Below are 25,719 nucleotides of genomic sequence, written 5' to 3'. Positions count from 1 at the left end.
GTCCCATTGCCCCAGCTAACGATGTATTGAATGTAACGAGACGGCTCAGAGAGGACTCTGAGCCATGTGACGGCTGCAGCACAGCGGGACGCCTGGTTTTAGAAAACCCCTTCCTGCCCACATGGCTCTTGTATGCCAGAAGGCTTATCTTAGAAGGTCCTGCAAGTGCTGTGTAAGTGCCGCTCGCTACAAACACCAAAATGTTCTCATAGTTAGAAGAATGAGGAACCAGCTACGTATCTTAATTTAGAAGAAACATAAATACGTTCTCTAAATTTAGAAAAAAACAAAAAATTTCCTTTAGCGTAGACTAACTAGACCCTAATCTGGGAAGACTAGGAGTGCCAGTTCAGGTTCTGATGCTGTTTGTGGCCTCTACACCAGGCCTCCCTGGACACGACCTTAAAAGGGGCTGCACTTACATAGCCGCTGCTCTCCCGCATAGTTCTCTCTGGCAAAGAAATTCTTTGCTGGGTCGGCAGAGGTGAAGATGTGCTCAGGAGCAGATGTGAATGTCTCTGCAGGACTGGTCTTTCGTGAATTAGTGTGGAGTGACACAGGGTTCAAGGTAATGCACATATCGTCTTTCAAAGCGCTCTGCACTGCAGACGACTGGTTGCGAAATAAGGACTTAAAGTACCAGAGTGTAACAGGAGAAATGTCGCTGGAGTTTGAAAGTGCTCTGCTTTGCATCGGACAGTGGGACCCTTGAGCTGCTCCGCTTATTTTTTTCTTCACATCAGTATAGTTAAACTTGGGCCCCCTAGTAACTGCACACATTGTGTTCAGCAGCAGGAATCCAACACGACTGTAGCTGTAAGGGCAGCTGTTCACTTGCATCAAAATGAAGAATTAAATGAATAAAATGTAGACCTGTTTTTACACACTGTTCTTAATTGTTGGCTTTGGATAGCCTATAAATGTATATAAACAATAAAAAAAAAAAAAAAAAAAACATGCTTCTGTAACCCTGGAATCCACACAAGATGTCAGAACATCATGTTTTGTCTTGTATTAACCTATCCCTGCAAGTTACCTCGAATAAAAGTGTTAGCTAAATAAAGAATAGTGAAGATTAAAACATTCATACGATTAAAATTTATTAAGCGGGGGGAGTGGAGGTTTAGTGTGCTGCCGTCCTTCGAGAAGAAGCTCATGCCAGTGGGCGGGACGTCATCCTGCAGAGGACGACTTTCTGCTCTTGGCTCCAGGCCTGAGACCTGCTGATTTGTCCTTTATTTTAGCTTGCTGCTATCATTCCACCAAAATTGTTTTGATGACCTCCAGATTGCACGACCTCCCACTGTTTATTCTTATGGAATACGATTCCTTAAAGATACAGGTGCACCAATTTAGAAATTATAAGACATGATGAGCACAGTTTGGCAAAGTGGAACGAACGAAGATATGCAAATAGACTGAGAACTGTGATAATATGAAGGCGGAAAAAATTGTCACGTGTCCATCTGCAGTACAGTTCAATAAGTCTTGCAACTAGTACAAGTTAAGAAAGATGATATATTGTTGAAAATGCAATGCTAACACAGCGTACATGTATTAAAATTATGACTCCTCTCGAGGGTACAGGCCATGTACTTTTGACCTTTAGGTGCAGATCAATTCAGACTGATCGTCCAGTGGCTTGTTAAACATGTCAGGGCTGGAATCTGAAAGGTATTAGTGGAGACCTGGAGAAAACCTTTAGTGAAGAGGAAGCTCTAAGAGAGCAAAAACGTAAAAGCCTCTTGTCCCCCCTGATGTGCTTGGCAACGTAGTAAACTTAATTATGGTCTAAACCAGGCTCTTCTCAATTAGCCTCCACTTTAAAGGCTCGCTGGACTCGGAAGAATTTACCGTATCAGACGGGTGGAGGTACTCCCAGGGGTCGAAACCGATACCCCGTTGACAAATGCAGCATGTTATCCATCTGTTGGTGATACACAGCATTTAGCGGAAATCTGTAGATTGAGCCAGCTGCGTTGGGCAGTGGTCTTTAGATAATGTCCAGGCAGAATAGTTTTGACTGAGAAATAGCATTTATTTTGGAGACAAAAATATAGTACATAACTTGGAATTGAAATGCATTGGAGTATTTATATGTATGTCTTTTGAACGAATAATAGATCTTTGACTGAATACACAGTAGCTGCCAGCATTTCTTCAGGGTAATTTACCATAGTGAACAATCATTTTTCTTTTTTTTTTTTTTTTTTTTTTTTTTAAAACTAAATGAGAGCAGACCTCTTCAATATATTCCTCATCAAACGGATGGATTGTTGTCGCATGCCTGTTGCTGTAATATGACGTCTGACAGGCGTGTCAAAAGCCATGTTTGTGGTGAGTGTGCCTAATGTGTTGCTCTGTCACTAGATAGTTCCTTTGAGGAACCTTGAGTTCTTTGAAGAGGAGTGCATGCATCCTCCTCATTTCACTTCTGCTTCTTCCATTTTCAATCAAAGGTCGACTTCTTATTAATCAGTTGAACTTGGGCTGAAGGCATACAGGTTTAATTAGAGCCTCTTAATTAAGCTTCTTTGGTCACAGATCTCGCTAGAGGCTCAGGGTCTCCCCAGAAAGGTGAAGATGAGCGACAAGCATCCACTCAAGGAAACAGTTTCCTCAGGCGGTTTTAAAAGAATCTGCCTTTGTAAACCACATCCTACCCCCTGCATCCTCCTCAACTCTTCTCACGGTTGAAAACGCTCTTCGGGTTTAACTCAGGCTACTCTGCTCTGTTTCTAGTGGCGGCCGGGACCAGCATTTCTGGCGAGTGTGCGATCGTGCCAAAAAAAATCAATGACTTGAGTGGGACAGATTTCTGCCAGCAAGGCACACTGAGTCCAAATAGTTGAGGATCAGCAAACTGAAGGGAGTCCCTCCAAGAGTGCAAGATGAACCCACTTCCATCCAAGTCCACTTAATTCTAATGGTACACCGGTGCTGATCTTCTTGGGTTTTCAGTAGCAAATGAAACACTAGGAGGATATGAAATCCTTCTAACGCTGCTCGGAGTTCAGTAGCCAGCCGCATACAACCTAAAGTACTGGGTTGGATAAAGTAAATCTGTGACATACTGTACTGTCTTCCATGTGCGTTAAATGTGGTACAAGGGAGACCACAGCAGATCCAGACTTTTTCACAACACTCAAGCAGAAAGCCCTTCAACATGCGTGTCTGCTGTCCACTTCTTAAATATGTGTGATGTCTGTCACCTTTTTCTGTGCAAACCTAGCATGCATTCAGTTTTCATATCTTCAGCCTTTAAAAGTACAGTAACCTTCATGCAGCCTGCGTGACGCATGCAGAAGGGTTCTCCTTGTAACTCCTTATTGATTTTTCTGCATAGGTCTTCACTTACCTATAAGTAATATTATGTGCGTAAATAAAGAGCACTCTGACTTTATAGCCTTTGTCTTTTCTTGAACATGGAGAGCTCTGTGCAGTGTTTCACGTGCTGATGCCAGCGTTGTGTGGGGCACCAGGATCCCACCTGCCAATGCTGCTGTTAACCGCTTGCTGACTTCAGTCTGATAGTATGGAAGTCACCGCGCTGGGGTGCACAGTCCCACCAGAGGCTTTGGCTAAGCCATACGTAAGAACCTCAAGCCTCCGTAAGCCTCCTCTCCTCTGCCAGTGCGGTACTGTTTCCTGATGGGTTATGCAATCTGAAGAGGGGGTGTGGGGGCCGCTCCACCAGACGATTACTTCACTCCTTTGTTATTTGTGCTGCGGCACGTCACGGGGGACCCGAAACACCGCACCGTTCGCAGTCCAGCTGCTCCAACGCGATGGGCCGTCCAGAAAGCTTTCCGTTACTGCTGCTGTTGGGTACGATCAGGAAAAACACACATTTTTGCATATCTCTTTACAATCAGGCATATTTCAGCAAATTCTGCTGCTCTCTGGAGGTACGCCTTCCTGCACTTCGAGATGTAGAAAAAAATCTCTGTATCAGTGTTTGTTGAGTGAGGCGAAACCCCTGTAACCTGTTTGGACCTCAAATAAAGTTTTGGTTTGGTTTTTTTTCGTATAACTTGGCATGCTAATGAAGTGTTGTGGGTTAAAACACAACTGGTGTTTCTGCAGTGTTTGATGAAGGTGCAGATCAGTCCTTGGGCCTTTCTTTGATTTGTTCACTAGTGTGGATACTTGTAACCCAGGGCAGTGCTCACACTTTTGCACTTTCAGTCATTCATGTAGCTGCAGGTGTGTGTGTGTATGAACATCCTTTTCAGGTGCCCTGCAGGAGACCTCAATCAACCAGTTCCTTAACTACTACAGCACCTTGCGCCTGCTGGCAATCTCGCAGTGTCTCCTCTCCACCCCCAGCTGCGTTGTCCTCCAGCGCATTTGCCGAGGCCCTGCTTGCCTTCCGTCCTCGTCACACGTTTCCTTCTTGAAAGGTCACTGTAGGACAGCCTCTCCACCCACACGCCAGTCTGCCTCACTGGCTGTTTTTTTTTTTTTTTTTTTTTTTACTCTGAACATCTCATTCCTGCATTACTGTAATCAGTTCTTCTTACAGAAAATTTGATCTTTTACCCACCAGGCCACTACATAATGTCACCACAGGATGATTAATGTGTTGATGAAAGCCTGCTGATACTCAGCTGGGTTCCAGTCTACAGCGGAACTGGGATTTTGACCAGTGAGCACTGTAGGACAGTGCATTGTCCTTCGTGTGTGTGTGTGTGTGTGTGTGTGTGTGTGTGTGTGTGTGTGTGTGTGTGTGTATATATATATACATATACACACAGAGACACATAAAACAGCTAACAGTTTGCAATGCGATCTCTGCCGAACAAGAAATAAACAGTATGGAAGGTGCTGCGATGGCCAGTATCGCCCACACCTTGTGTGTTTGCGTGTCCACAGAGCAGCAGCTGGCGCTGGCCATCAAGTTCACGCCACTCAGCTGTCACTTACCCACCTGACATTTCTGCGTGAAAGTGACACCACGGGGTATGCATGTCCCCTGGCCAGTGGAGGTAACGCAGTACGCAGGGTTTGCCGAGCGAAGCCAGAGCTGTAGGAAACTCCCCGTATCCCAGAAGTCAATGCAAATCAATACGGACGTGACACGCAGGAAGGGCATGATGCGGTGAGAACTTGTCATTTGTAATCAAGCGGTGTTTCGCTCTGTGATGAACCTGTGAGCCCACTGCTCCGAGGCTGGTCTTTTTTTTCCTTCCCTACGGTTCCTTACCAAAGCAGCTGAATCTTGTCTTGTTCCTATTGCTTATCCCCCGTCTGATATAACCATGTGCATAACTCCATGCAGAAAAGAATCCTGATCTGCTTCCAGGAAAATTTCACTCCTGAATTACATTGCCTCATGCACAAATAAAGTGTAATCTGCATGGCTGTAGTAGTCTTGTGCACTGAGATTGCCTGTGGTGATGACTAGAGCTGAGTATTAGAGTCTGATCGCTGCTGACCCAAAGGCTAATTTTGGTCGTCTAGGGAAAAACTGGTGAAAGTTCATAAAATTCCCTCAACCCGAGGCAGAGTGCAAAGCCGGAGTAAGTGCACATTTTCCTTCACCGTGGTACCTAAAACACTCGCTGTGTCCAACCAGAGGCAGTAATTGACCACGTTCCATGATCTTACACGAATATGAATTGGTATAGTCCTTAAACCCGAGAGCCTGTCCATGAGGAAGTATCGAACAAGAGTCTCATTGTCATCGCCGAGGCCCTACTGTCATTAGCAGCATAAGTCAAAGCAGTGGTGTTATAGCTGCAACTGCCGTAGGTCATCGGTGTCATTTTCTCCCTTCGGTTAACTCATGGAACTGGAAAGCAATCACTGACCTTTGGCTGCCTCTGTGAAGAGTAAACACTTTCGCAGGTGGTGCAATTTTGTGGAAAACTGACGCGTGTGAAATGTCAAGCTCTCCTTTGTACAGTAGATTACTTATTGAAAAAGGTTAACCCTTACAAAGAACCGATCCGTTTCAGAGTGACTTAAAACGCTAGGAGGACTGTCCGAATGGCATATATGGCAATATTTTTATTCCGCTGGTGCCATGGAGAGTGAGTTGCTCTGTATAGCTGGATTTCTGTGCCGAGATCGTTCGTGGAAAAGCGTATTCAGAAATTTGAGAAGAGGCCCCAACTTTGAGGGTTTGCTGTTGGAGAACACATTCCACACCTTTACAGTTTGCGTCGAGGGGATTGGTTGTCATGGAAACGAGCCCACACTCATACACTCTCAGCTTAGGGGATGCTACAAGGCAACAGCTATAGGGTCACAAGAAGATGCTGAGTTTTGTGGTGGTCTGTTCCCTGATTACACCAGTTAGTCCCTAGTTAACTTGAGGCCATCGATGAACAAAGATGTAGGAGTTTTAAAATATTGAAATGTGGCCAATTTGCCATAGGTACCGTACTGGACACTGAAATGCAGGTGACGCTTCTTTAGAAACATGAATGACAACATATTAGTCATGTTTGCATCTCTTCATACAGTTTCTTTGCATCAAGAAAATTCAGAAAAAGCATAATCATGGTCAGATATTGAATGTCACTGAAATTTGGCATTTGAAATATTTGGTATTTCCGAATCTAGTGTCATAATTATGATATGTGCTTCTCTGCTCACCTAGTTTACATTTCTTTTCCACTATTAATCCAGCAGGTCACAGTGGTAGTGGAGTTCAGGGGAAAATGTTATAGCATCTTGATGAAGTGGATTTTTACGCATCTCACAAGTTTTTCCTCCTTAATCAAAATGGATTCAGCCCAATTTTCCCCCATTGTGCAAGTCCAAAAAATTGCTTCCAGATGAAGTTCCTTTAGTTTTTGTACTTTAACTTTTTGTAATTCTAGTGTGTTCATTATTATTACTATAATAACTACAGATTTTTTAAATGAAGTTATTACTATAATAACTATTGATTTAAAGAAAGAATATTTAGTTATTTTATGGTTATGCAAAAATCATTGTGGGGGGTATGGTGGTGCAGCGGGTTTGACTGGGTCCTGCTCTCCGGTGGGTCTGGGGTTCGAGTCCCACTTGGGGTGTCTTGTGATGGCGTGGCATCCTGTCCTGGGTGTGTCCCCTCCCCCTCCAGTCTTGCGCCCTATGTTGCCAGGTTAGGCTCCAGTTCACCGCGACCCCACTCGGGACAAGCGGTTTCAGATGATGTGTGTGTGCGCAAAAATTATTTCCTGAACAAGCAAGTCTATCCTTGATAAAGCCTGAAATCTTTCTCGTTGTCCCATGTGTAAACAATGACTATTAATCTGATTATAAAACAAAACTAATTAAACTTGCAGACATTTCTGAGTCAGTGTTTCTGATTAATATATTGAGAAAACAGAGTCAGTGTGTTAAATTCATGAATTGAAGTTCACCAGCATTGTCTAATTCACCATTTCTCAGGAATTACATGACACTGGTATTTTTTTAATTCTTTTTAAGGATATTATTGTGCCTTTAACTTCCATTTGAAACCCCCCCCCCCCCCCCCTCAGGATTTTTGTTGTTTTTTAACAAACCATGAGCTCATATTTTAGAATTGCATTTAACCAACACATATTTATTTACATTTATATGTATTCATTTGGCAGATGCTTTCCTCCAGAGACGTACATTGCAGAGAACAATATATAAGGTGCATTAAATCAACAGATATGGATGCAGACACTTGATTCTTGAGTACAATCCATTTGTAACAATCCACCATATGAACCAGTACACATCACCCGAGTAGGTGGATACAGGCTTTCCATTATTCAACAAATTTTTATTAAACATAACAAACATGTACAAGTTTATCGAGTCCTTATGAGATCGGGGGGAAGTGAGTTCGAAAGAGATGAGTTTTGAGATGCTTCTTGAATGTATTTACATTTATTTATTTAGTATGAACTAAGTAGGGGGGCGCGATGGTGCAGTGGGTTGGACCGGGTCCTGCTCTCCGGTGGGTCTGGGGTTCAAGTCCCACTTGGGGTGCCTTGCGACAGACTGGCGTCCCGTCCTGGGTGTGTCCCCTCCCCCTCCAGCCTTACGCCCTGGTTTGCCAGGTTAGGCTCCAGCTCCCCACGACCCCGAATGGGACAAGTGGTTTCAGACAATGAGCTAAGTAAACTTTCTCCATAATCTCTCCATATTTTCTCCTGATGGATAACTCAATTCTGTAATTGGTTGTTTTGACATTAGCTCTGTACAATGCTGCTATGATTAATAGCTTTGGACCAGAGCAAGTCTTTGCAGTATTTAATAAATATTTTCTGTATGTGATGGCTCATTGTGATCTGCTTTGAGTTGCTATATGCCGCTGGCTTGGAAATGATACCTTATAGACACAGTCTCTCATGGTGTCTTTGTTACAGTTATTTCCCTCTTTGTAAACATGTGTGGCTAAATGACGTGGGCAGGAACGAGTCAACATCTACATTTAGCCTGGGGAAATGGAATCTAATACAAACAAGAAGTGTGCATGTGTATTAAAGCTGACTGAGCAGTACAGGGAATTGACTGGAGTATTTTGCTGTTTGCAAGGGACTGCTCTTTTTTTGTAGATCCTCACAGGTGCCGAAGTGCATCAGAAAAAGGAATCTCCTTCCAGCAGCTTGCTGGTGTTCCATGCAAGTCTCAACTAATAAGATGGTGAAGTTCCCATGTCTGTGATCATTGTTTCCATGTTGCAAATACCTGTTTGTTTAGATTGAAGCTCTTGAAGGTCAGGCGAGTCATTGCATGACCACAGTTAAACTTTTCTCCCGAGCTTCACTGTAGTATTCAGTTACATTTACATTCCAAGTTAATTCATTTAGCAGATGCTTTTCTCCAAAGTAACGTACAGCTCCGAATGAACAAAAGTGCACCAACAGATGGAGACATGCAAATCTCAAACCGCAGGCCCTTAGTACAGTAACGTTTAACATACATCACATGGGTGGCTGCATGTAGAATTGAGTACAATTTTTAAACATATTCTAGTGAATGTTTATGGAGTGGAGTGGGTCTGAAAGAGATGTTTTGAAACTCTTGTTGAAAGCCGAGAGGCATTCAGCAGTTCTGAGAGACCGAGGGAGATGATTGCACTACGTTTCCACAGTAAGAATCTGTATGAGTGCAATCAGTGAATGGTGTTAGTCGGTAATTTGTGGATTATTTTTGTTAGTTTCATGCCTTGTACTGTTTCTGAAAGTCATAACTTGTACTGCGTTGCACAGAATTTCCAGATTCTGGTGCTGGTGAGCCACTGTGTAAGCTGGTTTACGTTCCCATTTCTGTAATAAATGAGTTTCTGGGACCGGGAACGGATCAGTAAACTGAGGTGGAAGAAATGTTCTGAGAAACAGAACCCAGGAAGATGGCTAAATATAGCTACTTTTCCAGGTTGTGTAGTAAAGTTCAATAGAATTTTCCCAGTTGTCATGTAGAGTTGAAACAAGCAACTCACACAATGGAATATACTTTTTATGCTTTTTTTTTTTTTTTATTTTATGCATTTATTCAGCAGACACTTTTCTCCAAAGCGACTTCCAACGAACTCTATGTAGTGTTATGAACCCACACACCTTATTGACCAAGGTGATTTACACTGCTAGATACACTACTTACAATGGGTCACTCATCCATACATCAGTGGAACACACACACTCTCTGTCACTCACACACTACGGGTGAACCTGAATAGCATGTCTTTGGACTTTTTAAAGAACATAGATATTTATACTTGCAGAGAAAAGAACAACTTTAGAACTGAGATGGAGGAAATGGAAGGAATTAATGTTTTTTTCCTCTTTACATAACTAACATTTTTGTTTATAAACTACACTCTAAGTCATAAGGACCATGTGGTGAATATCATATTGTGAGGTATCATTTTTTTCCCCATCTGTCTTTTCAAAACCAGAAAAATGTTCTCCAAGGTGTAAGCAGAATGAAAAGCCACTGGATGAGTCCATCAGGACCTGCCCTGCCATACCTGTTTGGTCCATCTCAGGCACTTTCTATTCCTCAGTACAAGTTGAGCCAAATTACAAGAACTTCTTATAGTAGGTATATTGAATAAAAAAAAAAAACTTTATGGTTCCCATGCAGGTGGCTTTCATAATATATACCTGCTCAACAATCCGTGCAATTGCATAAAGCACCATAGAGGATCTTGACTTCGCAAACACATTTTATTTCAAAGAAGGGGGGGGGAACTTAAGGAATTTCTGCCAATTATGACAGAGGTCACCTCTTTATTCATGGGAATACTGCACCTTTGAGCAATTACATTTGAATTCCTTTTGCATGTGTGGACTTGATGCAAGCTGCTCTTTTCCTGTATCATTCTGTCAAAGGTAATTTTCCATAGACAGCAGTGGAGATGCACCCTGCTGGTATTTGGGGAAAATGTGTAGCCATAAATGGATAAGACCGGGTGAAATTCTTTTGGCGGTTACCTTTTGACTCCTGCGTTTTTTTTTTTTAAAAAGCTCAGTTGTCTATTTGTTAATTTGTCAATTGATTCTTTAATTTGTCAGTGCGTCCAATTAGCTCTGTGTACATCTTTACAGCATGCATTGCTGGAATTCTGACCTTAGCCATTCCATCTTTGATGTGCTTCCCAGCCTGAAACCGGACTGCTGTTTGCTCGTCTAATTGAGGCCTTTTGGTTGCACGTTCTTCCACTGGTCGCAGGTGCGTCTGATCTCTGAAGCACGCTTACTGCTTACTGGCACGCCAGACCTCTGACAGTGAACCACTTGTTTGTTTGCACTCTCTGGGGAACTGCGATCACTCCGATCGCACCCTCTGGGCTTTGATGAAATTACTGTCTGGTGCGGTGAGAGAGGCTGAAGTGCCGCACAAATCAGGTTCCTGGGAGATTTGGGGAAACCTGACTTTTCTTGAAAAGAGAGGTAGATTTGCCGTGAAGTTGGTCTGCGCTACCTGAGGGTTCTCATTAAGAAGGTTCTGTGTAAACCTTTTGTTTTTGCCTCTTCACACTGTGATGCCAATAAATTGCATGTTGGAATCCCTGTTATGCTTTGCGCTTTTTATCTGCATTAAGTATCAGAGGCTGTATTAGCATGTAGAGGCTAATTGTGTAGCGATGGGTATTTATACGTGCACAGTGCGCCAACTGCCTCACGAGTGTAAACATTTTCGTACTGATACTTTGTTTGTTCTCTGATGGACTGGTGTCCTGACCAGGGTGTACCTTACTTTGGACCTTGTGCTTCTGCAATAGGCTTTGCACCATCATGACCCTAAACTGGACAAATGGTTGCTCGTTATGAATGAATGAATGAATTTTGTTTATACCCTGCAACTTTGCTTGTGACCACATAACTTGTAAAAGTTGTAGCTAAATAGCTAGGCTTATTTAGTTTCTTTTGTATCTCATTTTTTGTTTATCAGAAATGTAACTTGATTGTTTGACTGCAAATTAATCAGTATTAAACTGAAACTTCTATTAATGCACCTATGACTAATCATGCTGAAATTAGTGTAGTCTGGACAGAATTAGAGAAAGATAAGAGCAGTACTAAGGCTGACGTACATTCGCCCACACTGGAAAGAGGAAATGAGCGTTCTGGAGGCGGCCAGACTAAGGTACTGCTAGCCTTGTCTCCGTCCTTGGAACAAGCCACTTGTCCAAAATTAAGCATGAATACTGCATCAGATATTATGTATTATTTACATCTACTTAACTCATTCTTACATCAATCTCTTTTTCTCTTTCTCTTTCTCCACAGTTTCTCCCTGGAAAATTCATCTTCTTGTGAGATTATTTCTGGAGCAATAGCATTGTAAAGCACTAAGCCTTTGTTGACTGGAAAAGTCTTGTATTGAACAGACAAATCCGCTCCTGTTTGTTCTGCTGCTCCTGATTTCTGTGTCCCAGGTTGGGCTTTGGGAGGTCGATGGAGCAAAGGGAACTCGGGGGGCCCTCCCGATTGAAGGGGGGTGATGTTGACTTCTACCCTAGTGGAAGCACCACTGGTCCTGAGGCCCCAGGGAAGGGACTACCCACTGTGGGGGAGCGTCTGGAAGAAGACGATGATGATCTAGGGCTAGGCAGGGATGTGGATGCCAACTCAAATGCGGATAGCGAGAAGTGGGTGCCAGGTGATGGGCTGGAAGAGCAGGAGTTCTCCATCAAAGAGGCGAGCTTCTCTGAAGGCAGTCTGAAGCTAAAGATACAGACCACCAAACGGGCCAAGAAGCCTCCTAAGAGCCTGGAGAACTATATCTGTCCCCCGGAGATTCGTGTCACCATCAAACAGCCTGGAGAGCAGAAAACAGCCAAACAGGCGAAGAGCAGCAAGGGTGGCAAGGATGAGGACAAGGGCCTACCCAAGAAGAAGGTAAGTGCTCGCAAACACTCTTCAAAAACTTGTCTGAATTTGAGGTCTCCCAAAAACTCCAGTTTGAATTTCCAGCGGAAGCTGAAAGTAGAGATAAATGGTGGGAAAATGGGGAAAAAAAAATAGGAAAGAAAATCACATTCTTGTGAGAAGAGCGGTGTTTTTAAATGAATTTCAAAAAATAATTGCCTGCTCGTAACCTCGCTGATGCAGGTCCTGAGTCATTACCATCTTTCTGTATTTCTCGTTCCCTCTGTTTTGCTTGAGCTTTGCAAAGATGCTATCATTTAATAAGAGCCAGTCTTTCGTCAGAACTTTATAGTCATATGACAGGGCTGTGGTGTGCATCGGGCAGCTGTGTTTCTGTCATACACGTTATCCTGTTTGGACAATAAGAGCAGTGAGTTCGCAGGCCCCTATATGAATCTTGCATGGAGTTGAGTCATGTTGTTGAGTCATCAATTTCATTCATTTTCTTCTCTAGTTCTGGAGTTTTCTTTTTTTTGCTTTCAGAGGTGGAAAGGTCTGTGTGAGACAGTGATTGCTTGATCAAAGTGGGATTCTCTGCATATAGGTTTATTCCTTTTACTACTGAACTTAACTGCACACACTGAGTAGAACACGATTGTTTGCAATGACAGACTTCAATGACTAATGTCAAGAATGCTGAAATGGAGCAGCTGTTTTGATTTAGGAAGCACCTTTACCGCTGTTTAGTGCTGTTTTGTGATCTGTTTAAAGCAAGGTACTGGAGGTGAAACTGAATACCATGGTGAAAATGTGAGAAGCTCTTACAATATGATTAAAAATTCTAAAATCGTCAGATCGTACTATTGTTGTTTGTGTACCTTTGAGAAATTGAAACGTGGAAATTTCAGAAAATTTGCTATCACCTTTGATTATTTTGAATATTTATCTGTGTCATAGTCTTCCTAAAGACCCTAACAGAGATTGCCAGGTCTGTCATGGTTTCTACAGGAAGAGCAGCTTATTTCACAAACTGAATTAAAACGGAAGATAGACTGTCTTCTGGCTTGGTGGCAGCATTGTATGCGAGAAACTAATTTTAGATTACCCAATTTAATTCTTTTCCTTTCCACATGCTTTTTCACCAAATGGGAAACTTTGCATTTAACTCGTGCTAATGGAAAGCAGCAACTGCACACGCTCAGTTTCCCCACAACATCCGTGTTCTTGTTGTTGTTTTTGCTTCCTTCTTTTCCTTTCCACGAAAATAAAGGCAGGATCAGGGAGAGCGGAGGCTTCTGGGAAAAGTGAAAGAAAGAGACCGTATTGCCGCAGCCCTGCCCTGTAATTTAATATAATTAGGGAGAAAATGCTTGCTTGCAGAGTAGCAAACTGGAATTGTCGGCCTCAGCAGCTTTTGACCATAGCACCAGTGCTCAAATTGATCCGCTCCTTTTCTTTTTTTTTTTTTTTTAAATAAACAACGTTGTGGAATATGGTTGTGAGCATCCCATCCACCAGGGTCTTGCAGTTAGTGCCAAAGACCTTGATCATATTTTTACTGTGAGTATTTATCATGTGGCCCTGGGAGAAATAGGCCAATTTATTTATTTTTGCCTCCAGTGCATAATTAATCTTGCAGCGTATGAAAATACATGGTATTGTGGGCACGTTAAAGGGGAGAAATGTGATTACTTCTGCTTTTATCATGTTTAAATTGATCTAATATGTCTAAATCATTATGTCAGAAACACGTTATTTACATCTCAAGCCACTAAGCCAATTGATCAGTTGGAACATCTCTAGCTATTATCTGAAAGACCAGTAGAAATAACAGAACTGAATAGGCTTGAGTTTTGCATTGTGACTCAAGGTAAAAATTTTGCCTTCAACTGACTGTCTTGGGAGAGTATATTTCTGCAGAATATTTACAAATCAATAGTGTTGTCAGTCTTTCTGTTGCTCCATCACGTTTTTTCCTATGCTGCAGATTATACATGTGAGAGTTGTAATTACAAGCTGTGGTCTGGTTGGGGTAATGAGCCTGATATGTGAGGGGTTTAGGAGCCTGAGACTCTTAACTTTAAAAAGCACTACAGCAATAATGTGTGTCATGACCTAAAAATAACAGCGTAGTGGTTAGAGCTTCCACCTTTGGATCCAAAGGTTGCCGGTTTGAATCCCACGTACTGCTGCAGTGCCCCTTGATCAAGATACTCACCCTAAATTGTTCTAGTAAATATTACCCAGCTGTTTGAATGGCTAAAACAGGGTAGTGCAACATTGTCAGTTGCTTTGGGGAAAAAAGCAACCCAAAAAGTAAAAAGAAAACTTGCTTGTTGTGACAGTTATGTCATCTTAGGGAAACAATTACGAAGGTGAGGTCAACAGGAAAACTCCTTGAATCAGTTTCATTCAAGTCCGGTTCCCATTCTGTCATTCGCGTCTTGACATGCTCAACAAGCCATCCACTAATCTGGATTTACTTTCTGGAAGAGAGTTTGCTGTGGCTGTCAGTGAATCATGGGTTTAACTGAGGGTTCTTTGTGGATCCTGATGGTCTGATACAACCCAAAATGAACTTGTGTAACTGTGTAGTCTGTACCTCACCTAAGCTGTGAAGAATTCCTTCAAGACATAGTACTAAAGAGAGCAGTCTCAACGTTGTTGAGGTCATGTCCTCTGGGCATGAGCATTCCACTGGCTCTTACTAGCTCATTTGACTTGCTGGGGTCACGTCTTATAAACAGTTTTTCTTGTCCGAGTCTGTACGGTGCATACCGGCATCTGAGTCTGCCCAGTGAGTGCCAAGTGCAGACTGATCATCATCCTTCTCCATCATCGTCATGTATTCATGGTGGGCAGTCATTTTGCATGCCTCTTTTGGCCCTGACAACAAAGTTGTTAGTTTTTTCAGACAACATCCAAATGTGCTCCTCTGCGAGAAAAACCCTTGGTTGCTAGATTTCTCAGTACCTCCTGCCTCTGTTCCCCTTGAGCCCCAAAAAAAAAATCCCTGGAAGAGCCTCTGTGCAGTGCTGAGTGAGGCCTCCTCCTCTAAGCAGCTGCCAGTCACCATACACAGCCCCCACCCCTCACTCCATCTCCCCATGGCTACCCGCAGCCCAGCTGAGGAAGAAGCAGGTTTGCGTGCTTCCAGCTGAGGTCTTGCCACCCGGGGCCGAGTTAGGCCGACTGCGATATTACAGTCAATAAGAGTGTAGAGGAAAAAAAATTCTCACGGCGGTAAATTTGACCCTAACAATCGTGGCGGCATCTGTTTCAGTAGTATATCCTCTGATGACCAGATGATTGGTCCTTCTGCTAACTCCTTTTTTGAACTGATTTCTCTTTGATCCCCTGGAAACTGAGCTCTTCATTAGTCAATCTTCACTGGGATTTTTACTGAATGGGTTGCAGCATTGCAGATGACTTATATTTATTATTTAGTTGATACTTCTTTCAGAGCTACTTAGAATGTGAATTTGCTTACAATGAGTTGCCCATATATAGAGCGGAGTCATTTTTACTGGAGAAGTGTAAGGTAAGTAACTTATTCAAGGGTGTTATAGCAGAAGGTGGGATTTGCATCCAGAGGTAGCAGCTCTAGCCACTATGCTAAGTGCAGCTCCAGTACTTCAGACTGAATGCACTATATGAGTTTATTTACCTTTTCACTGTTGGCTTACAGTTCTATTCCAATTCAGTTTAACACTTGAAAAATGGTAACGAGGTCTTAACTAATGTGTTCAGTTTAACGCTGCTTGATTCATGCAGTGCATTCAGTGAAATCCCAATCAAGGCTGAGTAATTAAGACCTCAGCAGGAACAGAACCCATTATACCCTCCAGCCAGTAAGGCCTGGATTTGCCTGTCAGTGCTGGGGGTTGGTAGTGTTGATCATTAAGGCAGTGTTCGCTGAGATTGATTCTGGTGTTAATGCTGGTTAAAGATGGTCTTTAACATCTAAGTAGGCAAGTTGTCTGTTCTGTTGAAGCAGTCAGGGTGGTTTGCGAGGAACTCCAGGCCACAGTAAGACCAAACCTCCGGCTGGAATACCACCCTCATTTACACAAGGATAAATCTGACTGTCTGAGACCTTTCTGTTGCTCTCATTGAGGAAAAGATGGCATGCAGGCAATGCTGAGAGAATGGAAATTAATTAAATTCATGTTTCACTTCAACAAAATATCTATTTTGGTGCAGTAGCTTGTCATGGAAAAAAAGACTCTAAAATGAAATGTGCTCAACCAAGGCAGAGACTCCATGACGACAGGCTAGTCGTAAAAATAGTCTGCCAAAGGTCATATTGGGGGTTGGGGCTGCTTCCAGCTGTCCTGGGTGAAGCATGCATACTCCAGGACCCTGACCTCCTGGAATGTTTCACTCAGGTCAGCCACTTCCTCACCTGTGAGAGTCTGGGAAAGCTCACATGGGCAGCAGCATTCTTAAGACACACCCCCAACCCCCCCCCCCCCCACACACACACACAGACCCAGGACAAGGTGTGTGGGCTTGACAGAAGGTCAGCGTTTGAAATGATTTATTTGTGTTTGCATGTTTTCCTATTTTTGTGCAAAATGTGTTGTCCCGTTGTACTCGGAAGTCAAAGTAATTGTTGATGGTCATGAGAGATGGAGAGGAAGCCAGCAAGAGGAAGAGCCAGCTCACGTGTGCACGCACGCACGCACGCACGCACGCACTGCACATACACACACAAAGAGCCAGTCCGAACTGCATCTGTCTCTTTCAGGCGCCTCCACATCAGCAGAGACAGAAGGTCAAAAGGGACATCACAGGGAACAAAGGAGGTTAGCTCCGCACGACTGTTGGGGGGGAAGGGAAGCTTGGGGAGGTGTGTGGTGGGGGGTGACCGGGAGGCGGTCAGTAGCTATTACGACTGTGATTACGAGATCCTCCCTGTCCTGTGGCACAGTTGTACTTAATCCCTCTCGCACCATGAGCCAAGAGCTTGATGATAAGGTGGAATTTTAGCTATTTAATTTCTCGGTGGTTGGTACATATGTTTAGTATGTACATTGTGTATCTTTGTTTTTTTTTTTCAAAGACGACAGGAAATTTGTCTTAATTTTCTCTCATACAAAAGTGGATATGAAATTATAGACCTGTGCGATAAGTGTGCCTATAAGGCACAAGAAATCAAATGGAAAGAAGAATTACAGTCAAGACGCACAGCCATAGGGATTTATCCTGAATATAAATATATTTTCCTGCAAATTATTAAAAATGGTTGCCATTTGACTGTCTGGGCCCTGCGAGGTTGGAAACTGCCGAACATCTCACAATGGCCTCATCCTTAGGGGGCTGGGGAAAATGTGATCGCCAGCACCACCCCCCTGCCACCACTTCAAAATTTCTCCTATTTACAAGCCACCTGAGGTCGGGGGTCATAATGTAATTGAAACTGGCCAGGGCTTTGCTGAGAATAGGGCTTACATCACCCGCTGGTACTGTGACAGCTGGTCTCTGTGCACTCTCCATTAGCGGTTACAACCCCTTTCCTGTTCATAATGAAATCACAGCTAAAGAGACACTCTAAATACAATTCACACCCAGCACTTTCAGCAGTTTTCATTTGTTCTTTCTGTTTCTCATGATATTTATGTGCTCATTTATTTACATAGCACAGCAATATCCTCAAATGTCCACTATATCCATGCATGCAATGGCTGTGTATGAAGACTCGGGAGGATGGGGGTGCTGCGAGGAGCGACCAGTGGACTTCTGGGAAAAGACGCTTATGAATGTGACCGAATTTGGGGGGGGACGTGTTATCTCCATGACGAGGATGCTGCAGCGAGCACTTGACCCACACGTGTTTCCTGGGTAGGCATCCCCACCGTTACTCTCATTAAGCGCGAGAACCGTACACAGCCGATGTAATTGGGTGGCCCGACATCGTCAAGGCACAGTATGGCGACTGCCACTTGCTGGGCGCCAATTTGCATTGGTACATAAGGGCAGTGCAGATGCCATTTTTTACCCATTATTTCCCTCCCCCAGCGCAGACGTGATTATCACTACCCAGGGACGGTTGGCTTCACTCTGTCCTTTTCTGAACCAATTGCTATAAGTCAGGATGACACAATGCTTTCTCAGATTACCACCTACAGAAGATCTGTGATATTTTGTGCGCGTTTTGACTAGTTGATTTTAACATGACCCTTTGGTTCATTCACTGTGTGGCAAGATGATATAATTGAAGTGATCATGGAAGGCAGAGACTGAGCTGCAGAGGAGTACCACCACCGAGATGTTTATTTTTTTCTATCTGTCATTGGACATTGTGTGTCAGAGTTGAAAGGTCAAAGGAGTGATGTGCTTGACTGATTTGGTAACCCAATCGATATCTGTAAGAGCGTTTGAGCACCTGAGAGTTAGCACTCCCAGGGCTGCCCCCTCTTATGTCAGATTGTGGTGGAGGTGGAGGTGGAGGTGGAGGTGGAGGTGGGGCAGGTTTTAGAGGCTGTGGCAGGTTCGACTGGGGAGAGTGACCCATCCGCAGGATCTCGGACACCGCTAGCCCCCCGACACCTCGGCACACCGGTGCTTCCTCCACGCCTAACAGGCCTGTCAGTTCACCCGTGGGGCAGGGCTGACGGAGAGGAACAGGTTAAATAAATGGGGGGATTGTGTTTGGGTTAAATGCTGCCTTTGTGCAGTAATGACTGGGGAGTCTGGCAGGAGCAGATGGGATACCTCTCCGTCTCATTGTGTCTGGGTCCTTTTTTTTTTTTCATTTTGGCTGAACTAATAGGCCAGATGGTGGCGAAGAGGAAAGGCCAACAAGTGAGGCCCGGCATATTGGGGGCCTGTTTAAAATGGGACCCTGCTGGGGTCTGGCTCAAGCACAAGGGGGGTGGTAGCGTGGTACAATGGAAGGTAATTAAAGAGAGGACTTGACTTAACTGCAAAAGGTGTGAGTCTTTGTCAAACGCTAAATATTTCCTGGGCGAAATAACCTCTGAAAATCCAATGGTTCTGTGTTGTGCTACGTAAGTGTGGCGATGAAACGCCGGTCAAGTGTTGTGTTGCTCTTTGAAGGTACGTGCCATGTGCCTCTAGTAGGAAAGGTTCCATTAACGCCTTCCTACAGGATTTCCAACATTTACGATACTTAAAGAGAGTAACTTGTCGGGCCTTTTTGCTTTCCCTGCCTTGGAGAAAAAAAGATTTGGAAGAAGCTGGACAAAATGTCTTGGAAGAGCATGTGCTTTTATCTTCAATTAGCCTAGCCTTCTTTATTCAGCACGTTAGCATGAGGGAAAGTTTGGAACAGCCTCCTCCTCGCTTTTACTGCTGCAGGTTGTTGTGATTTGTGATGTTGCGGTATGATGTAGCGGATGTGTCGATGGAAGATGACCCCCCCCCCCCCCCCATACTCGTGTACGTTCAGCCAAGGGGGTTAAACCCGTTACCATGGTTGACTTGTCTCCTGAGCAGCCTGCAATGACACGACTACACACCTCTCACTCGGGGTTACTGCCCTTCATCACTCAGTCCTCATGTTCATAGGCCTCCCCCCCATAATCAAGCCGAAGCTCGCCTTCTTGGGAAATGGACATGCTGGCAAGGTGACGTACGGCTGCCACCCGGCGGGTCACGCTCGCACAAATCAAGAACTGTTCCATGGCTTCTCTGGGATTTCTGTCTGAACGTTGTTTGACTCTTTTTAATACAATATTATGTAATGTATTTTTCTCCCTTTCCGGGTGAGATAAACCCTTTTAATTGTAGCCAGTGTGAGTCGTTATCCAGGATTATCTTTTTTATTGTCCACAAGGAGCCAGACCTAATTAAAATCCCATTTAATATCTGTGAAGGCTGATAAGGGAGGCTAACACTTCACCGTTTGTCCTACCCGATTGCACTGCCATGATGGGATTATTTTTTTGTTTGGGTGGCGGGAATACAGTTATCTTGCTCTCGCACAACCTCCATTTCCAAGCCTTCATTATGAGGGTCCAGTGAACTGCCGTCAACTCTGCACCATTATCGTACCTCTTCTTATGGGGCAGCTGAATCCTCCATGGGTGTCGGAAGGTATGAGGCATGCTCACCTCGGTGTATATCGAAAGACGTTTGTAATACCGGGGTGGCGGCCCGTGACCCCCAGAGAAATTATGGACGGTTAAGGTCCAATAAATGTCAAGTGCCTCTTCGTTCATGTAGTTGTGTGAATAAGACTTGATTAGGTCCTCCCTTTTTTGAGCTCATTGTTCTCATTATGAGTTTAATTGTGAGTGGATGGAGCTGGAGACAATCATGTAATGCAATAGACTTGCATTTTGGGAAAAATGGAATTTAATTAGTGCTATTTTTAAAATTAAAGCTATAACAGAAGAAGCACGCAGGCCTATGAGTGTGATGTCAGCGTCGGACTGATGGCAGAAATGAGAATGAAGACTGGTTTCAACGCTACTTATCTGTTTCAATTACTTCACTTTTATTTGCATTGTCAAATACTGTTGTATTCCCAGGGTTCAGGGCTAAAAGTGTGCAACTGGAGGATTTTTCAGTGCTGCTGAAAATGGTGATGGTTGGTGGTTTTTTTTTTCCTGGGTTACTGAAAGCAGGAGAAGGTGGCTGGAACAGCACACACGGTAAAGCACTCTGTCTCGGACTGGTGCCCGGTCCCTCAGTAGAATGGAATCGCACTCGGAAACATCAGGGAAGCCATGCTTGTGTATGAGCAGATCGAACTGGCCTCCATCATTAAGCTCCATGGAGTCCATCTTTGGAATAGGTTGGAACTGGAACATGTTGGTTGGTGTCTGTTGGACTCCGCCACTGGCGGTGAATTTCATGTCTTGGGCTCTTTTTTGACAACAGAGAGGAAGGTGTCAACGCCGGCAGCCAATAAAATTTCTGTCTCCGTCTGCGCTAGATAGCGCGGTTTATTCGGCATCCTCGCTGTGTCTGCTGGCTCTCAAATGAAGCCATCTCATTTTAGCTGGGTACTGGCTGGCCGGCTGCACGCTGGGCGGCCTTTGTTATGTGGGCCACTGAGGTGGGTTTTTTTTTTTTTTTTTTTTGGAGGGAGGTGTGGGGTGAGAAGTGGGGGTGGTTTCAGAGGGTGTAGGTTGGGGAGAGTGGTGGGTGTTGTTTCGCTATGATTTGCCACTGTCGAAACACCAGCTGTCCCACTGTGTCTGTCTTGCCAAAAGCCACGCCCCCCCCCCACCCCCACCCCCACCCCAGCCTGCCGCCTGGCTCGGCAATGTGCTGCTCCTGGACAAGAACGACTGTTATGTGTGAAATGTGAACGTTATTTATTTATTTCCAAAGCCTAAAGCCAGTTTTTTATGATTTAATTTAATTTTTCCAGTGAAAAGCCAAATCTAAATTACAAGAACACAGTATTCTCCATCCAGAACATGTCATGCTGTATTAATTTGCATGTAATTATTTTAAGATTGTACACTCGAGTAAATTAAAGCAATCGTCTTTCTCCTGCGAACCGGGGTGGGTGTGATGTGACAAGAACCTGGAGTACGGCAGGGAGCTCATCACGTCAGCGTTTTATCAGAAACATGACACAGGCTTCTGACCCAGGGCGACCCATTTGGCCCAAGCAAAGTGCATGTTTCAGATTGTTATGTAAGTAAACAGCGAGTGCCTTGATGTCTGGGGCTGAGACGCCTGCAATATGCCCCATGTCCCATCGTGACTTGCCCCGGGGGCATGGCGGTGTCATCTGCGAGTGGTCTCTGTGGCCAGCTGCGTTAAGCTGCCCCTGATGTGTTTCTCAGCCCAGGCCTCCTGACAAGCAGCACTCTATTAAAAACCCCGTACATGGGCTTGTTTAGGTGTCTCCGTGCCTCAGTCTCCGGAATGTTCTTCCAGTTTTTTTTTTTTTTTTTTTTTTTCCTTTCCATTTTAAAGTATCTCCAAAAGACATTCTGCTGGTAAAATAAGGTGTTATTTTAAATGTCTGTTTCTTTAGAGCAACTTTGATGGGTTCAAGAAATGAACACCCCTCTCTGTTTAGAGTCATTCCCCCACCTTGGGTTTTTTTCAGGACTCCTCCCTGTCAGTTTTTGCTTTTAGAGGTTAATTTGGTTTGCTTTCCTTCGTGGTTTTCTGTTTTATTTTATTTTTTTCCTGTGAGACATCTCATTGCAACCTCAGCAGAAACCACTGTCATGTCCACAAAAAAGCCAGAAGGGCTGGGTATTTGAGGCAGCCACTGTGATCATCCTTTGGGGAAAGTATAAAGAATGACTTGAGCTGGGAGAGAGTTGCATTGTGTGCTACCGTCCCTTTGCGATTATAAATAATTTACCCTCGGTGCCTTTTCCACCCAGGCTGCTAAATACCCCCCACAAAAAAATAAAAAGGAGAATACAGAAGAAAAAACTGAGAATTTGAGAATATAGGAATGCTAAGTCTCTGAAAATCCTTAGTTTTTTGGCATAAATTAGATTAATGATAGGTCTCTGTAATTGTAAGGTAAGATCAGTGCAGTAAGTTAAAACAGTACCTTGCTTTCGTTCTCGTGATAAGCACTGAAAGAGATGCTTGGCAAGAACAAACTTAGGAATACATCTACTGCATTTAATATTTAGTCTATATGTATTTTGTATATGTGGACTGGGTAGGTGCTCTTTGTAGCCACACCTGTTACCTGTAATGTGACATGCAGGAAGTGAGCAGACTGGCTACTTTTTCCACACAGGAGCGACCAGTGTCATCTAGAATAGTTTAATAAAATCTCTGACTAAATTTTCCATCCCTTCCAGCATGTCTCGTACAAACACAAAGCTCATACCACAAAAGTTAGATTAAAACTACAGTCCGGTATCAGAGCGGGTAGCAAGGGGGGCCTCACGGCACCCGAGTACTGCGATCAAGCGCCACTCTGATCCTCGTCCAGTCTTTGTCGGGTTTGCATGTTCTCCCAGTGTCTGTGTGGCTTTCCTCAGGGTGCCCTAGTTTTCTCCCACAATCCAAGGATGTGCTTCAGCTAAACTGGTGACTCTAAATCGCCAATAGGATGCGTATATGAGAGTGAACGTATGTAGCTACCCTACAATGGTCTGATGTTCCATACATGCTGTACCTTGCCTTGTCTTGTGCCCTGTGCTACCAGGATAGGCTGCAGACCGTTGCAGCCCAGTACTGGAAGGGTGGTTATGACGAATGCACGAACAAGAGCGCGCGCACACACACACACACACACACACACACACACTGGCCTAAACTAATGAGGGGGGGGGAGGAGGAGACACACCCAGGATGGGACGCCAGTCCACCGCAAGCCAACCAAGCAGGACTCGAACCCCAGTCCTGCCACTGTGCCCTCCATAAACAAACACATTACAACTCCAATCTCATTTAAATGACTGAAAATCAAAAACCTTTTGTCCAAAATCTCAACTGTATACTGACTCACTCCACAACCGGTGAGCGGTGTTCCTCAGCTTGTTGTTGATCACCAGCATTCAAGAACACCACACAGGAGCTGTGACGTGTGGAGGCGAGTTAAGGTGGTCCCACGCTCCTCTTCCGGTGGAGTGCGTTTTACTGCTTACTAATGGTTGCGCACGGAAACACGGGTTGCTTTTGCTGCGCAACAGACAGAAATTTTAGAAAATGCAATAAAAACTAATTTTTAAAAATAGCTGTAAAATATTTGTATCGCCGAATGATTTTAAGTTGAGGGGGTGCGGTGGCGCAGTGGGTTGAACCACAGTCCTGCTCTCCGGTGGGTCTGGGGTTCGAGTCCCGCTTGGGGTGCCTTGCGACGGACTGGCGTCCCGTCCTGGGTGTGTCCCCTCCCTCTCCGGCCTTACGCCCTGTGTTACCGGGTAGGCTCCGGTCCCCCGTGACCCTGTATGGGACAAGCGGTTCTGAAAGTGTGTGTGTGTGTGTGTGTGTGTGTGTGTGTGTGTGTGTGTGTTTATAGCACAAGGGGCCAGTGTATCTTGCTTAGTGCGTCACCAGTACTGCTCAGCATCCTGGTGGCTCCACCCTGTTAATTTCTGCTGTATTGCCAGGCAAAAAGAAATTAAACACATGCTCAGTACCTTAAAGCATCCACAGCTGCAACTAATTTTATGCTCCCTACCATTACTGACATTAATAGCTCTTGCTTAGTGTCAGGTTTTTTTTTTTTTTTTTTAAAAAAAAAAAAAAGTCTTTGAGTGGCTTCGTTCTAAGTTTCCTCCACAGGAAAAAAGGATAAACACATAAACTTTAGAGCGTAAATAGAAAAGTGGTCACTACTGTTGTCAAGTGGTTGTGACAAAAATGTATAAATAGAGTAAGTGCATACGTTTTATTGCCTATGTGTGTAATTACAGCGGTTGAATACAGAAAGTGTTCCTTTCCAAAGTCTCCAAAGCCCACATGCATATTTATTACGCACAGAAAGAGGGGAAAAAGAAAGAAAACGAACGGCCTGTATGCTGAGTGTTCCTGGTAAAGCTGCGTTTTTCAATAGCTGTTTTGGTACCATAGAAATAGCTGAAGAATGTGGGTGGGTTTTGTGTCTGGAATCCCGAGCCGCAGGAGCTTCCAGGGGAGGAGCTCAGGGTCCACATGAAGGGCCTCCAATGTGTCCCGAAGAATGCTGCTGTTACGCCCGCCTCTCTGCGACTCTCTCGAGTGGAACCCAGGTGTCGCAGTGTTTGTTTTCCTTTTCATGTGATAGGCAGGTTTAGGGATTTAATGGGATAATTGAGGTGACGGGGGATGCGACCACAAAGCTGCCGTGCGCAACCAGAGTCGAGCCGTGCTGGTGATATTTTGGCCTCGCTTGTCGTCACAAGCGATAGCAGTGATTTCTGCAGAGGAGAAAGCGGAGCATGCGGTAAATGGCCTGACCGCAGCTTGACCACGGCTTGACCACAACTTGACCACAGCTTGCCTGCTTACCACAAATGAGTTCAGGCCCATGTTTGAGTCAATATTTAATATTCCTTCCACATTACTTTTTTTTTATGTTTTCCCTGTTTTGAACAATATGAGAAGAAACGCAGAACACAAAAGTGAGAAGAAAAACCAAAAACAAACAAACCCATTTTACAATAAGGTTCCTTAAAAGAAAAATATTGTACTCAGTGGTTGAAAGTAATCTTAGAAACAGAGTAAAACCTAGCGCCTTCTTTGACATTGTGTTTAGGAACATTAGATTCCGTTGATTAGCGACCGAGTGCTGTGAAAAATCCATCCGAACACAAAACGTGCATTGTTTCCATACGGCTCGGCAGTCGGAAACATTGCTTGACGAAGTGCTTGTTTGCAGTGCAACAACAATCATAACCAAGCAAGAACCTGCTGCTGTGTGCCTTGTGCTTTTGTACAGTTTTACACTCACAAACAAGCTTCTTAACTGACAACGCTGCAGAAGAGAAACAAGACGGTTGAGTGTAAAAACGAAGGCCATGCCGGAGCTAGTTTAACACGG

The 25,719-nt window shown here is 44.1% G+C and overlaps 1 protein-coding gene across 1 annotated transcript in view; it reads left to right on the top strand.

Annotated features, from left to right (window-relative positions):
* The window catches only part of setbp1 (SET binding protein 1), a 71,527-nt gene that overhangs the window by 5,952 nt on the left and 39,856 nt on the right, over nt 1-25,719 (top strand). The window contains exon 2 of the mRNA XM_018759224.2: nt 11,709-12,320. Coding sequence (XP_018614740.2) covers nt 11,877-12,320 — 444 coding nt within the window. The 5' untranslated portion in view covers nt 11,709-11,876. The remainder of the gene's footprint in view (nt 1-11,708; nt 12,321-25,719) is intronic.

The sequence above is a fragment of the Scleropages formosus genome, chromosome 17, assembly GCF_900964775.1.
Source record: "Scleropages formosus chromosome 17, fSclFor1.1, whole genome shotgun sequence".
NCBI lineage: Eukaryota > Metazoa > Chordata > Actinopteri > Osteoglossiformes > Osteoglossidae > Scleropages > Scleropages formosus.
Note: the sequence above shows the minus strand (reverse complement) of the source record. Positions and strands in the feature narration are given on the sequence as shown.